Source organism: Pseudophryne corroboree, chromosome 1, assembly GCF_028390025.1.
Source record: "Pseudophryne corroboree isolate aPseCor3 chromosome 1, aPseCor3.hap2, whole genome shotgun sequence".
Lineage (NCBI taxonomy): Eukaryota > Metazoa > Chordata > Amphibia > Anura > Myobatrachidae > Pseudophryne > Pseudophryne corroboree.
In genome coordinates this window covers 509,828,010-509,843,805 of record NC_086444.1, presented here as the reverse complement: position 1 = coordinate 509,843,805, position 15,796 = coordinate 509,828,010, and the positions used below count along the sequence as shown (strand labels likewise).

Sequence of the window (15,796 nt, the reverse complement as noted above, 5' to 3'; positions counted from 1 at the left end):
AGGTGAAACAAGAGCTTGTATAAATGGTGAGGGAAAGATGTTAGTAGAGAGCAATAAGTTGAATAGGTGAGCAAGGGGGGAGCAGGCAGTGGAGTTAAAGGACTGGAGGCGGTAAGAGGGGAGGGGGTCCAGTGGGCACTTGGAGATGGGAGTGGATAAGATGAGTGAGTAGACTTCCTTGTCTGTGGTGGGGCGGAAGGAACATAAGGTGGGATGGCTGGAGGGAAGGAATGGTGGGGGCGGCGGGGCTGCCAAGGGGGAGACGGGAGGTGATTTTGTGTCTCATCAATTATGGATGAGGAGAGGCGAAGTCACTGGCAGTGAGGGAGGATGGGAGGGGAGGAGGGGGTGGGCGAAGGAGAGTGTTGAAAGTATCAAAGAGGTGGAAGACTGAGAATTGATTGGAGAAAGGATTGCTTGGCGAGGGAGAGGGCAGAGCTATAGGAAGAGGAAATAAACTTGAAATGGAGAAAGTCTGCCAGAAAACGAGGTTTCCTCTATAGGTGTTCTGCAGTGCGTGAGCATTTTTGCAGGAACCGGGTCAGTTTGGAGTGCCAGAGTTGGGGTTTAGAAAGGCGGAGAAGGATAGAGGAAATCAGGGCAGCAGAACGGAGTGCGGAGGTGAGGGTGGAGTTATAGAAGGAGGCCGCCTGGTTCGGGCAGGCCATGTTGGATACACAAGAAAGGGAGTATTAAGTGAGTATAGGATAGTGGGATCAAGAGACCCTAGATTGCATCTGGTGGCAGTGGGTCTGGGCACGGGGAGGTGTAAGAGAGTAAATGGTCAGTGAGGGGGAAGGGAGAGTTGGAGAAGTCAGATGGATCACACCGGTGGGTAAATACAAGGTCAAGGGAGTGGCTAAGATTTTGAGTTGGGGTAGAGGTCCATTGAGAAATGGCAAAAGAGGAAGAGAGGGCGAGAAGATTAGTGGACGTTAAACATGCAGTTGATGATAGCGGCAAGGTCAGAGGAGAGGAATTTGGGAAGCCAGTCAGCAAAATTGTCAAGCAATGGGGAGGAGCGGCCAAGGGGGCTATGGATGACTGTCACATGGAGGTAAATGGCGTAAAAGAGGCAGATAGAGTGGGCCTCAAACGTTGGGAAAATGAGGGAGAGTTCAGGTGGCATGATGCGAAAGATGCAGTTCGGGGAGAAGAGGATAGCCTCTCCGCCACCTTGACTGTCGTCAGGTCTGACTGAGTGGGTGAAGGAGAAGACCCTTTAGGAGAGGGCAGCAGGGGAGGTGGAGTCAGAGACAGGTTTCGGGGTGGGAGATGAAGAGGTCGTGGATAGCGGCCAGCTTGTTGCTGATTTGATGTGGCATTCCAGAGCGCACAGGAGAAAGAGAGGGAAAAGACATGGGAGGATGTGGATCGGGTTTATTGGGTTGGGGGTGCGGTCGGGAACTGGGGGTGGAGTGAGAGCAGGCAGAGTGAATTGGTATGGGACAGAGCCTAGGAGCCATATCTCCAGTATATTACATTAGTAGTGATCAGAGGAATATTATAGAGATGGAGTGGGTGAAAATACTAACAAAAAAATACAACAAATGAGAAATGCCGGTGTACTAGAAGCAAAGGCAGTGCTGGCAGGACTTTTTGGGGTATAAAGGCAAACTGAAATTATTATAGGGTTATATTAAGAAGAACAGAAAGCTAATAGTTGACAGCATTAGGTATTTGAGATATGCAGACAGGGAGTTCTGTAAGGGTGTCCAAGTTGTGCATTCAGCAGTTGTACAAGGTGGTGAATTAGTTAACTCACTATTGTATGTTGATAGCAGTCCTTTTGGAAGAGGCATTGACGTTAGAGCATTGACCTTCTGTTTTTCTCCTGTTTATCTCCTGTATATCTGCAGTATATCTTCGTATTTCATATTTATATTTTATCACACTCTACACCAAGCTTTTTCAACCAGTTGCAAGGTGTGCCGCGGAGCCAGAGCAGCAGCTTCCTGCACCTTCAGGAAGCTGTTGGCCCGGGCTCTTCTTAGAGGATCAGTCGTGCTCCGGCCATGACGTATGCCTTGAAGACGCTGCGGTGTGATATCATAGGTCACGGCCGCTGAGTCTCACCATCCAGCCAGCCCACCCGCCTGTATACACATCTTCCAGTTCCCGCCTGCATTCACAGCTTTCTTGCTCACCCACGTCCACACCTGCCCGACCGCCTACTGCTCATTATTCGCAGCACTCCACTATGAACAACCCCCACCACTGAGGGACAGAGTGGAGGACAGCTGACCAGTAGGGGCTAATATTTGTTTTTTTTCTTCTCCTGTGGGGAACAATGTGAATAATTCATGTGGGGAGCAATAGCATTTATATAGGGAGCAATATGATTTATGTGGGGAGCAATGTGATTGTTTTTCCTGTGTAGGCCAACGTATATGTGGATTTTTTTTACTATGAGGGCCAATGTGTGTTTTTTGTTGTTTTTTCTGTGGGGAACTGATGGTGTGCCTTGGCAATTTTAAAATATTGTTCGGTGTGCCGCGAGTAAAAAAAGGTTGAAAATCACTGCTCTACACTAACACACTTCACAGCCGGACACATGCTGATTAAGAAGAGATGCAGAGCTGTGTAGAGTTCTAGTTGAATACTCCCACCCAAAGCAAAAGGCTAACAACAGTGTGAACATTGAGAGACCAGTACATCAACACTAATATACAATGATTTCCTGCCTTACTACAAACTGAAAGCTACAAATATAAATTATAGACCAGTTTACCTGGCAGTGTTTAACAGAAAAAACACAAAGCAGATGCGGGGATGGTAGGAGTGGGAATCCAATTTATCTGTGGAAGACCAGCAGAAAGAGGGGGTTACATCAGCTGAACAATCTGTTATATATTTATGCGTATTTCACATTAACATTTTATCACAGTTTACACTAACACTTTTCACAGTGGGACACATACTGGTGAATTGTTGTACTGTAAAGAATATTTTACTCACAGTAATTTATGGATATTAGAAATCACTTGGATTTCTGAGGCCTATATAAAATAACTTTAGCCTGCAGCTTTGGGCATTTATATGGTCACTGTACTGTTAGGTACTTCATATAATAAGCAGCCAGAATATGTACCTTTCAACATTCTCTGGATATTGTCAAGGCATTGAGGATCTATGTCCATAGGACTCGGGACCTACACAGGATGAATTATCTTTTTGGGGCTAGATCAACATGGAGTCAGTAGATTAGACATTCACATCACAAGTCATTAGTAATATAAAAAGAAGCAAAATGTATTCATACATCCAACCTATTAATAAAGATATGCCTGATTGGATAACACTAACCAAGAGGCTTTACTGTTTTGTGATTGACTTAAAGGATAAACTGTTTCTAGTAAGAGAAATAGGGGGGATCCATTTACCAAGGAAAAGTTTTCGACCCCAAAAATGGGATATTAAGGCGATTTTTTTTTTTTTTTGCCCGTATTGTCATTTTCGGACTATCCGGTTATAAACCGTTTTTTTTTTTTTCAATCCGAAAAATGTCCCCTTTTTGACTGAAAACACATGGGTTCTGAGATACTGTAAGTTCCAGGGACATAGTATTTTTTTTTACGAAAGAATGAGTCTCTAAGGGCTGGTTATTGCGTTTTTTTGTTTTGCATGCCTGAGACAGTGAAACATAATCCTCGATAATTGCCGGCATCGAGGCTAATAGGATAGCCCCAGGTGAGTCAATTAGCCCTGGTAAATTCTTGTGGTTAATTGGATACCACCCTTAGTGTACACTAGTTGTATGGCTGATTATACCTAAAGATTTTCTGAGTCACCCACATGCAATTGTGCTTTTGTAAAACCTCTCTGTGGCCAACCTATACCATGTATTCATGGATATTTTAATCTGTCAGGATACGTGTAAAAGTAAAGAAGAATTTTTGGAGAAGCTGAAGCAGAGGAATGAACGATACAAGCAGGATGTTGAGAGGTACTATGAGAGAAAACGTCACCTAGACAAGATTGAGATGCTGGAAAGAAAAAGACCTTGGGTGGTAAGATTACACTTCATGCTTTTTTTTCTCTGTATATGTGCTCAGAATCTAGTCCAGACATGATACTATTGATTCTGATCAATATATGTTGTAAATGGATGCGGTCAGCATCCCGGCGGTGTAGATGCCGGCGGTCAGGTGACCGACGCCAGAATCCCGACACCCATTGAAAATTTTGCCTGTCTCTCTTTTCTCTCCTCTAATTTCGTATGATACAGGCTTATTATTTTTTTATTATTATTTTTCTTATTTCTCTAGCATCCATGAGGGATATTTGGGAAATCTAGTAAGATGGGGTATAGACGGGGTCCAAAGGAGCCAGTGCACTTGAAATTTCTTCAACTGGGTGTGCTGGCTCCTCCCCTCTATGCTCCCTCGCACACGCAGTTTAGAAAAAGTGCCCTCAGGAGAGGATGCATATCTCTGCAGCTCCAGAGAGTTTTCTTCAATTTCTTTTAATCTTTTATTATTTTCGGTATGCTGTCTGGGCAACAGCTTACCTGCACCGTGGGAGTTAGGGGGGGACGGTCACCGGCCTTACGAGGTGTAGAGCCGCTTCCCTGCTGCAGGACCACCGTCCTGAGGGGTTGTTGCTCAGCTGGGCACTGAGCCTTGGCTGTCACAGCCGCAGCACGCAGCACACCTCTGTCGCTGCCTGAAGGCGACATAGGCGGCGAGTACAAACTGGGGGCCCGCTAGGGGGTCCCCCGGTTCAAAGTGCGGCTGACCACGGGCGTGGCGTACATGACCCTCCCGGGAAAATCCCGCTAAGATCCCCCGTGTAGAACTGGCACGAAAGGGCTTGACTAGCACTTGTGTGATGTTTTAGGCTCAAAAGGAGACTTTTGCCAGTATAATAAATGTATGTAACTATGGCGCCATAGGAGGGGGCGGAGCTACCTCAGAGCGGGACCTGAGGTGTTTTGGCGCCTTCCTCTGATTACTGCAGCACAGACAGCACACACAGCGCTTCATGGTCCTCAGCCACGCTGGATATCTGGTACAGGGTGTAGCAAAGGGGGAGATCCGCTTGTGTACACTATCCTGATTTTATCTAGGACAATAATTGTTAGCGTTTACTGTATGATAGGGACCTGACAGCCTCACTGGGGCTGTGCAGCTCAGGGTGTGCTGGTGTCCTCTCTCTCTCTCTCTCTCTCTCTCTCTCTCTGTGTCTCCTCTCACATACAGTAGGGCAGGCTTGCATTATAAACTGTGTGTATGTTATTGTGCTTACTGTGAATATGGGTAAACACAAGCTGTGCTGTGTATGTCACACTATATTCTCTCCCTTATCTAATGACTTTCCTGTGAGCAATGCAGTCAATCTTCACAAATCAGTGAAGGGGCTGGGGGAGAGGGTCCAGAGCCCCACTGGTTAGGGTCTCTTAAGACTATGATGTCAGATATGTCATCACAGCTCAATGCTAATGTGCAGAAAACTCAGCTACTACAAAAAACTGTTGCAGATTTAGCTGGTAGGGCAGATGCACAGCCCCCCTCTCTCATGCAGGTCGTCAGAAGCGTGGTTTACTTGCAATTCTATCTGCTACAGATGATGATATACAGGATGATGGGGATGACCTAGACCCCAAAGAGAAATAACAAGTTATAAAAATATATACAAGTGCGCTGTCAGCAGCCGCTGGTAGAGGGATGGTCAAATTCCCTTGGATAGATATAGAAAAAACAATATGGAAACCAGCGCTGGCTGTAAAAATTTAGACAGTATGGACAGTTTGTTATAAAATGGATAATATACAATTTATTTATCAATACACGTTCAAAAAAATATATGTAAAAAGGGGGAATGGCTTTTTGGGGTCGAATTGGATACCTGGATTTCCAAAGTTACGGCTGGGAAATCCACGTTTCTCCCCTCTGGGGCCCTGCCAGCGAGACACTCCTATCTGGGGCCGTCTGTCCAGTCCTTTCCGTCTCACAGATTTCAAACTAAGGCCAGAGGTGCCTCCAATGCGGCTAGAGGCACCAGAGATAAGTCCAGAAAACCTGCAAGCACCAGTTCTCAGGAAAGGTCCACAGTTTCTGCTTCCACTAAGGCCTCAGCATGAAGGTGCCCACCCACCCCAAGGGGATCTCGAGATGGGAGCTCGACTGCGTCACTTCAGCCGCGTCTGGGTGACTTCTTGCCAGGATGCCTGGGTCAGAGATCTTGTTTCTCAGGTCTACAGGCTGGAGTTCGACAGTACTCCCCCTCAACGATTTTTCAAATCAACCTTACCAGCTTTGGAGGATATGCAAGTTACGTTGCAACAGGCAATCCGAAAGTTGGTTCCAGTACCGCTACCGCAACGCGGCACGGGGTTTTATTCAAACCTGTTTGTGGTGCCAAAACCGGACGGTTCTGTCAGACCCATTTTGTATCTCAAATCCTTGAATCCTTACTTGAAGGTGTTCAAGATGGAATCCCTGCGAGCAGTGATTGCGGGCCCGGAAGAACAGGAATTTGTGGTCTCCTTGGAGATCAAGGACACCTATCTCCTTATTCCGATTTGGCCGCCTCATCAGGCGTACCTGCGGTTTGCCTTACTGGACAATCACTTCAAATTCCGGGCACTACCCTTCAGCCTGTCCACAGCACCGAGGGTATTCACAAAGGTGATGGCGGAGATGATGTTCCAACTCCGGATCGAGGGGGTCAATGTGGTCCTTTATCTGGACGATCTCCTAATAAAGGCACGATCCAGGGAGCTTTTGTTGCTCCATATCGACTGCACCATCCATCTTCTATCGGACCATGGGTGGATCATCAACTTGCAGAAGTCCCACCTGGAGCTAGCTCAGAGGCTCCTGATCCTGGGGATGTTGCTGGATACTGTGCCCCAGAAGGTGTTTCTACCAGAGGACAAGGCAAAAACACTTCAGGAGATGGTCCATCTTTGCATAAGATTGCAAGGAAAAATAGTTGCCTCATACGAGGCGATCCAGTATGGGAGGTTCCATGCCACAACATTTCAATTGGATCTCCTGAGCAAGTGGTCCGGATCGCATCTCCAGATGCACCGGATGATTCAGCTGTCACCTCGGGCCAGGATTTCCCTCCTGTGGTGGCTACAGTCCTCCAATCTCCTGGAAGGCCAGAGTTTTCGGGATTCAGGATTGGACCCTCCTCACGACGGATGCATGTCTACGGAAATGGGGAGCTGTCACCCAAGGGATGCAGTTCCAGGGCAGGGGGTCAGCCCACGAGGCCCTCCTTGCAATCAACATTCTTGAACTTCGGGCGATCTACAATGCTCTGCTTCAGACCTCTCCTCTGCTCAAGGATCACGCAATCCAGGTACAGCCGGACAACGCCACGGCTGTGGCGCATATCAATCGTCAAGGAGGGACAAAAAGCAGAGCCTGCATGCAATGATACACCTCTGGGTGGAAAGAAATGCAAGAGCAATGTCAGCAATATTCATTCCTGATGTGGACGACTGGGAGTCAGACTTCCTGAGTCATCACGATCTCCACCCGGTGGAGTGGGGGCTCTACCATCTGGTGTTCCAACAGATCATCGACCGGTGGGGTTGCCCACAAATCGACATGATGGCTTCTCGGCTCAACAAGAAGCTTCCCTGGTATTGCTCACGGACCAGGGAACCTCAGGCGAGGGCCGTGAACGCACTGGCGTCGCCTTGGCTGTACCGGCTGCTCTACCTGTTTCCCCTGATTCCATTGCTCCCAAGGGTGCTAAAGCGAATCAGGAATCAAGGTGTACAGGCAATTCTGATTTCCCCGGATAGGCTTCGTAGGGCATGGTACGCGGATCTTCTGGACATGTCTGTCGAAAACCCTTGGCCTCTACCACTAAGATGGACCGTTGTCTACCAGGACGAACGGCGACTTCGTTTGATGGCATGGAGGTTGAACGGAACATCCTAGCTCACAATGGCCTTTCCAAAAAGGTTATTGCTACCATGGTTCAGGCCAGAAAACCTGTGACGTCAAAACACTTATCATCATATCTGAAGGAGATATGTCTCTTGGTGGGAGGAACGCACATATCCGCCTGCAGTGTTTCACTTGGGACGTTTCCTACGTTTCCTGCAGGCTGGTGTGGATAAGGGCTTACGTCTGGGTTCCATTAAGGTCCAGATTTCAGCCCTCTCCATTTTCTTTCAGAAGAAATTGGCAGTGTTGCCTGAAGTTCAGACCTTCTTACAAGGGGTACTCCACATACAACCACCTTTTGTGCCACCTACGGCACCCTGGGATTTGGATGTAGTGTTGGCATTTCTACAGTCCTCCTGGTTTGAACCTCTGATGACGGTAGAAGATAAGTACCTCACGTGGAAGAGGGTGATAAAACTGGCCCTGGCTTCTGCTCGACATGTTTCAGAATTGGGGGCCTTATCATTTAAAAGTTCGTACTTGGGGGGTCATTCCGACCCGATCGCTCGCTGCAGTTTGTCGCAGCGATAGGGTCGGAACTGCGCATGCGCCGGCACCGCAGTGCGCCGGCGCATGGCAGCCGTCGTTGCCTAGCGATCACCTCTGAGGCATAGGCGGTTGCTGGGCGGGAGGGGCTGAACGGCGGCAGGAAGCCGCTGTTTAGGGGGTGCGGTCCGGCCAACGCAGGCATGGCCGGACCTTTGGGGGGTCGGGCCGCGGCGGCCGTCACACGCAGCCACTGCGAGCCGGGGAGCCAGCACACCCAGTGGAAGAAATTTAAAGTGCACTGACTCCTTTGGACCCTGTCTATACCCAATCGTACCAGATTTCCCCAATATCCCTTATGGACTACGAGAAAAGGATTTACCAGTAGGTATTAAAATCCTATTTTCTTATACAGTTTAAAGCCCCATTACTTAGATATGTTTTGTATGTGAAGACATGAATTAGGTTTGATGGACCAGTACTGCTTATTGTGTTATATTTATGTAATGGTAATCGTACTTTCTTGAGCTGCCAGCATAATCTCCTTTTCTGCTGCGGGGTACACTGGGCTCCACAAGGATTGGACAAAGGGGTGTAGAGTAGGATCTTGATCCGAGGCACCAACAGGATCAAAGCTTTGACTGTTCCCAGAATGCACAGCGCTGCCTCCTATATCACCCCGCCTCCAAGCACAGGAGCTCAGTTTTGTAAGTTGGTGCTGCAGTAAGCAGGCACTTAACAGAGGGGCTGCTCCAGGCAGCCCTAAGAAAAGCTTTTTATGAAGTAAAAAGTGAAGACTTCAAGGGCAGCAGCGGTGGTAAATGTCTTGTGACATTCACTGCTGCAGCTCCAGCTCTCCCCAGCGGCTCTGTACACTCCCGAGCCCTGGTTGCTGGGTACCTACAGCGGAGGCTCCGGTTTTCTTCACGTTGGACACACACGGCTGGGGCTCCCCAGGATCGCGTGGCCGTGCTTCGGGAGGTGGTAAGTGGGTCCCGCTTGCGGGACCCGGTCTTCACTGCGATCCGGCACGGTCAGTGGGAGGCGGGCCGCGCGGGCGCGCTCGCTGGCGGTGGACACTGTGGCAGTACAGGCGATCCCACTAGATCACCAGGGCATGGGCGCAGGTCAGGTTTTCTCTCTAAACCGATTTTTATATCGCCCACAGTACCTGGTGGTTTTGCCAGCAGAGGGGATAAGGCTTAGACCTGAAGCCCCTCCCCCAGGGCGCCATTTCCAGCCAGTGTTCCCGCCCTGGAGCTGCATTTCTGTCTTTTCCTCACTCCCTGTCAGTGCCTGCGGTGCCATTATTCCTCAGTTCACTGTTCCTGGGACTGCTTGGGCAAATCCTCCTATGTAAAGCCGCCTGGTTGTCAGCGCTGTGCCTTTACATGACACTTAAGTATTCTACCTGCCTTTTTAGACAGTGATAGTTAAGAAAGAGTGCACTTAGTCAGGGTTTTCTAGTACAATTACCCTGTGATATACATCCAGTTCTTACTGTGTAGTGTTATATCTATTGTTATATAGCTGTGTAAGTTAGTCCAGTGCAGTATAATTGTCAGTAATAACCTCTGCATTGTACAAACTGTGACTTTCTGTGTGTGCATTTGATAGCTGAGTGGTGTCCATTTCGTGTCTTTCACTCAACTTGCTATCCCTATATTCCATAACCTGAGTGGGCTTGGTGCGTCAGGTGTTATCTAATATAGGATTTTCACAAAGATATACTGTATAACGTATTTTTCTCTGCGATTTAGTCACCATATCTCTCCTTTATCTCTGCTAGTGCTGACTACACTGCACAGGTGTTTGGATTTAGGGATATAGTGCTGCTGATAATTGTACTGTGTTACCTCATACTGCAAGTTATATCATGTCTGCTTCTGAGGGTAACGGTTCTGGGGCGGAACACACTGCTGGTGTTGCTGAAGCCACAGGCACATATGAGGAGAATATAGCAGCTGTGGGTTCTGGTTCTGGGGGCTCCTTACCCCCCAGTGGGACTGTGGCAACGGAGGCACATACTGACCCACCGTGGGCCGCTTTTTCCACGCTTCTGCATACGCTAGTTCATAAACTAACACCCCCTATGGGACCCCCAATGCCGGTACAACCGTATGTCGTCCCTGCAGCTAATCCGCCGTGGGCGGACGATTTATCTGCTCAATTAAAGAAGTTGAACCAGTCCTTGGCTACTAAAAATTCTGACCAACGCTCGCCTAAGTCCAAGAGGTCCTCTAAGTGAGCGCTTGCTTCCTCACAATCCACTGCTGTCACTGACACCTCGTCTGATGAAGACGGCACTTACACTGACCCCACAGGTTCTGACTCAGATACGGTTGATGGGGAGGGTAGTTCACATGTGGATGTTCCTGATTTTTTGGAGGCTATTAAGTTAATTATGCAGATTACGGATGATCCCGAGCCATCCGTCCCTCTGAAGAAACCAGATAGGTTCAAGCATCAGACGGTGGTTAAACAAGTTTTACCTCACTCTGATCACCTAGTGGATATACGTCAGGAACCCTGGGAAAACCCGGGTACGAAGTTTGTGCCTCAAAAGAAGATGCTGGCTCGCTATCCTCTCGCGCCAGAGCTGTCTAAGAATTGGGAAACGCCTCCAGTGGACTCACATGTGGCTAGAATGGTGGTTTCCTCAGCTCTACCTGTCACTACCGTCGCGTCTCTAAAAGAGCCTACGGATAAACGTGTGGAGGGTTGTCTGAAAGCGATTTACACCCTCACGGGTGCTGCACAAAGGCCCACTATTGCAGCTACATGGGCTGCAGAGGCTATTGAAGCATGGGCCTTGGAGTTAGAAGCTGAAATCTCCTCTGACCATGCTAGACAATGCTTGTCATATATTGTCACAGCTTCTCGATATATTAAAGAGGCGGCTTCTGATGCCGGTATCCTAGCAGCCAAGGCCTCTACTACGTCAGTCCTGGCTCGCCGGATATTGTGGCTGAGATCCTGGTCTGTGGATCTGGACTCTAGTAAAACCCTGGAGGTACTCCCTTTCAAGGGAGATATTCTGTTTGGGGAGGACATAAATAAGACAGTGGCTGACTTGGCTACTGCCAAAACTGCCTTTATGCCTAATACCGCTCCTTCTGTGTCGAAGGCTAAAGGTACGTCCTTTCGCCCCTTTCGTCCTCCAGGTAAAGCAAAAGGTCAGGCGTACCATAAGCAGGCCCGCACTTCCAAACCTCGTAAGCCGAAGCCCAAAAGAGCCTGGCTTGCCCGTCAGCCAGCTGCCAAGACAGATAAGCCTGCCGCATGACGGGGCGGGCCTTCCCCAGGGGGATCCCAGGGTGGGGGGCCGGCTTCTAGGGTATACCCAGGAATGGTTTAAGACCACTTCAGATGCCTGGGTACGGGAAGTCGTCTCTCGAGGTTACGCCATAGCCTTCAAAAACCGACCCCCTCATAGATTTTGCCAGACCAACGTCCCTTTGGACCAGACAAAGGCAAAAACTCTACACTCGGTGATACAGACCCTCCTGGATACAGGAGTCGTAGTACAGGTGCCCCTAGCTCAGAGGGGCCGGGGTTACTATTCTCTGCTGTTTCTAGTCCCGAAACCGAATGGGTCTTCCCGGCCCATTCTCAACCTCAAGGCATTGAACAGGTTTGTGAAGATTTCCAAGCTCCGTATGGAAACCCTTCGCTCTATAGTTCTGGCCTTGGAACCCGGGGACTACATGGTCTCCCTGGACATACAGGATACTTACCTGCATATTCCTATAGCGGTGTCCCATCAACAATACCTGAGGTTCGCTATTGGCAACCTCCATTGCCTGTTTCGGGCGTTACCTTTTGGTTTAACAACGGCTCTGCGAGTCTTCACCAAAGTCATGGCGGTGATGACGGTGGTACTCCGCCGTCAAGGGGTCAGGATACTGCCGTATCTGGACGACTTGTTAATCCTGGCAAATTCCCCAGATCTTCTCCTACGTCATCTGGATATGACGGTCCGGTTTCTAGAAGCCCACGGGTGGCTCATCAACTGGAAGAAATCCTCCCTGGTCCCTGCTCAGAGCATGGTGCACCTGGGAGCGCTGTTGGACACTCACAACCAGAGGTTGTTCTTGTCCCAGGAGAAAGTCCTGAAGCTTCAGGACAGGATTCGTTGCTTCCTTTCTCGTCCGCAAGTGTCGATACATTCGGCAATGCAGGTGCTGGGCCTCATGGTATCAGCATTCGACATGGTGGAGTATGCTCAATTCCATTCTCGCACCCTCCAGAGGCTAATTCTAGCCAAGTGGGACGGCCTGCCTCACCGGATCAGGTCTCACATGATCTCATTGACTCCGGAGGTTCGCCTGTCGCTGCTCTTGTGGCTCCAGGACCAACAATTGTGCATAGGCCGTCCATTCTGGATATCCAACTGGGTCCTGTTGACGACAGATGCCAGTCTTAAGAGGTTGGGGCGCGGTGCTGGAGCAGCACTCCCTTCAGGGTCGGTGGACCAAGGAGGAATCTCTCCTCTCGATCAACATTCTGGAATTGCGGGCGGTCTTCAATGCGTTGAACCTGGCCCAGCACTTAATTCAGAACCGTCCTGTTCAAGTACAGTCGGACAACGCCACCACAGTGGCTTACATAAATCATCAAGGCGGCACTCGAAGCCGTTTGGCAATGAAGGAAGTCTCACGGATTCTACGTTGGGCGGAACGCCATCTACCGGCAATATCGGCAATATTCATTCCGGGAGTCCTGAATTGGGAAGCGGATTTTCTCAGTCGTCCGGACGTGCATGCCGGCGAGTGGGGCCTCCATCCAGAAATGTTTCAACTCCTCGTGGAAAAGTGGGGTGTTCCAGATGGGGATCTGATGGCGTCTCGACACAATCACAAGGTTCCGGTCTTCGGAGCAAGGACAAGAGATCCTCAAGCAGCATTTGTGGATGCGCTAGCGGTGCCGTGGAGGTTTCGGCTGCCGTACGTGTTCCTTCTGGTGTCACTTCTGCCCAGGGTAATTCAGAAGTTCAAGCAAGAAAAAGGAAATCTGCTTCTCAAAGCTCCGGCGTGGTCCAGACGGCACTGGTTCTCAGAAATGCAGGGCCTGTCGGCAGAGCGTCCAATTCTACTTCCACAACGCCCAGACCTCCTCGTTCAGGGCCCCTGTGTCTACCAGGACCTAGCCCGGCTGTCTTTGACGGCGTGGCTCTTGAAGCTTCCGTCTTGAGGGCTAAGGGTTTTTCTCAAGAGTTCATTAAAACTATGTTGCGGGCCTGGAAACTGGCTTCTGCTCGGATTTACCATAGGGTCTGGCATTCCTACTTTGTTTGGTGCGCATCTAACAATTATGACGCTTCCAAGTTTAGTACAGGCAAGCTTTTGGCTTTTCTGCAGCAAGGCTTAAAGTTAGGCCTGCGTCTGGCCTCCCTCAAGGTTAATATTTCTCCCTTGTCGGTGTGGTTTCAGAGAAAAATTGCGACTTTGCCTGATGTTCATACTTTCACTCAGGGTGTGTTGCGTATCCAACCTCCCTATGTCCCGCCTGTGGCTCCTTGGGACTTGTCGGTGGTTTTGGAGGCGTTACAAGAGTCTCCGTTTTAACCTCTTGGTTCAGCTGACCTTAAGTGGCTTTCCCTTAAGGTGGTGTTTCTGCTGGCTATTGCCTTTGCTAGAAGAGTGTCGGATCTGGGTGCCTTGTCTTGTAGTTCCCCATATCTGATTTTTCACCGTGACCGGGCGGTTCTTAGGACTCGTCCCGGATATTTACCTAAGGTGGTTTCTTTGTTCCACCTTAATCAGGAGATTGTGGTTCCGGCCTTTGTCTCTCCTGATTTGTCTCCCAAAGGTGGTCATTCCGAGTTGTTCGCTCGCAAGCTGCTTTTAGCAGCTTTGCACACGCTAAGCCGCCGCCTACTGGGAGTGAATCTTAGCTTAGCAAAATTGCGAACGAAGTATTCGCAATATTGCGAAAAGATTTTTATGTGCAGTTTCTGAGTAGCTCGAGACTTACTCTTCCAGTGCGATGAGTTCAGTGCTTGTCGTTCCTGGTTTGATGCCACAAACACACCCAGCGTTTGCCCAGCCACTCCCGCGTTTTTCCCAGAAACGGCAGCATTTGTTCACACACTCCCATAAAACGGCCAGTTTCCGCCCAGAAACACCCACTTCCTGTCAATCACACTACGATCAGCAGAACGAAGAAAAAACCTCGTAATGCCGTGAGTAAAATACCAAACTTCTTAGCAAATTTACTTGGCGCAGTCGCAGTGCGAACATTGCGCATGCGCAGTTTGCGGAAAATCGCTGCGATGCGATGAAAAAGAACGAGCGAACAGCTCGGAATGACCCCCAAGGAGCGGTGTTTGGATGTACGAGCTCTCCGTATCTATGTGAAGAGAACTGCTACTATTCAAAAATCTGATTCTCTATTTGTTTTGTTTGGATTTCACAAACGTGGCTGGCCTGCTCACAAGCAAACTTTGGCCAGATGGATTAGAATTGTGATTGCACATGCTTATGTGAGGGCTGGTCTGTCAGCTCCTGATCACATTAAGGCCCATTCTACTCATTCTGTTGGACCTTCTTGGGTGGCCCAACGTGGTGCGACCCTTGATCAATTGTGCAAGGCGGCTACGTGGTCCTCCCGGAGCACGTTCATAAGGTTCTATGCCTTTGATACTGCCACTTCCCAGGATGCTTCCTTTGGACGCCGGGTTCTTGTGCCCGCTACAGTGCGTCCCCTCCCATAAGGAACTGCTTTAGGACATCCCCATTGTCCAATCCTCGTGGAGCCCAGTGTACCCCGCAGCAGAAAACGAATTTTATGGTAAGAACTTACCTTTGTTAAAACTGTTTCTGCGAGGTACACTGGGCTCCACAAGGCGCCCACCCTGACGCACTTAGCTTCTTTGGGTTGGTATGCCATTAGCTGCTGACGCTTCTCTTGTTGTGAGAGTGTGGTGTATGTGGCTTCTAACTGTTGTCGTCTCTTTTCCTGCTACTGCATTGGGCTAGTTAACTAAAAACTGAGCTCCTGTGCAGGGAGGCGGGGTGATATAGGAGGCGGCGCTGTGCATTCTGGGAACAGTCAAAGCTTTGAGCCTGTTGGTGCCTCGGATCAAGATCCTACTCTACACCCCATTGTCCAATCCTTGTGGAGCCCAGTGTACCTCGCAGAAAGAGTTTTAACAAAGGTAAGTTCTTACCATAAAACTTGTTTTTCGTGTGACTTAAATCATATGTATAAAGTAAGTGGAGTTGAGAAAACAGTTCTATTAGTGTTTATTATTTATTTCTCTATCGTCCTAAGTGGATGCTGGGGTTCCTGAAAGGACCATGGGGAATAGCGGCTCCGCAGGAGACAGGGCACAAAAAAGTAAAGCTTTTACCAGATCAGGTGGTGTGCACTGGCTCCTCCCCCTATGACCCTCCTCC

At 49.2% G+C, this 15,796-nt stretch overlaps 1 protein-coding gene across 1 annotated transcript in view; it reads left to right on the top strand.

Moving 5' to 3' along the window:
• The window catches only part of SMC5 (structural maintenance of chromosomes 5), a 403,478-nt gene that overhangs the window by 87,120 nt on the left and 300,562 nt on the right, over window positions 1-15,796 (top strand). The window contains exon 6 of the mRNA XM_063913893.1: window positions 3,870-4,010. Within this exon, the coding sequence (XP_063769963.1) occupies window positions 3,870-4,010 (141 nt within the window). The remainder of the gene's footprint in view (window positions 1-3,869; window positions 4,011-15,796) is intronic.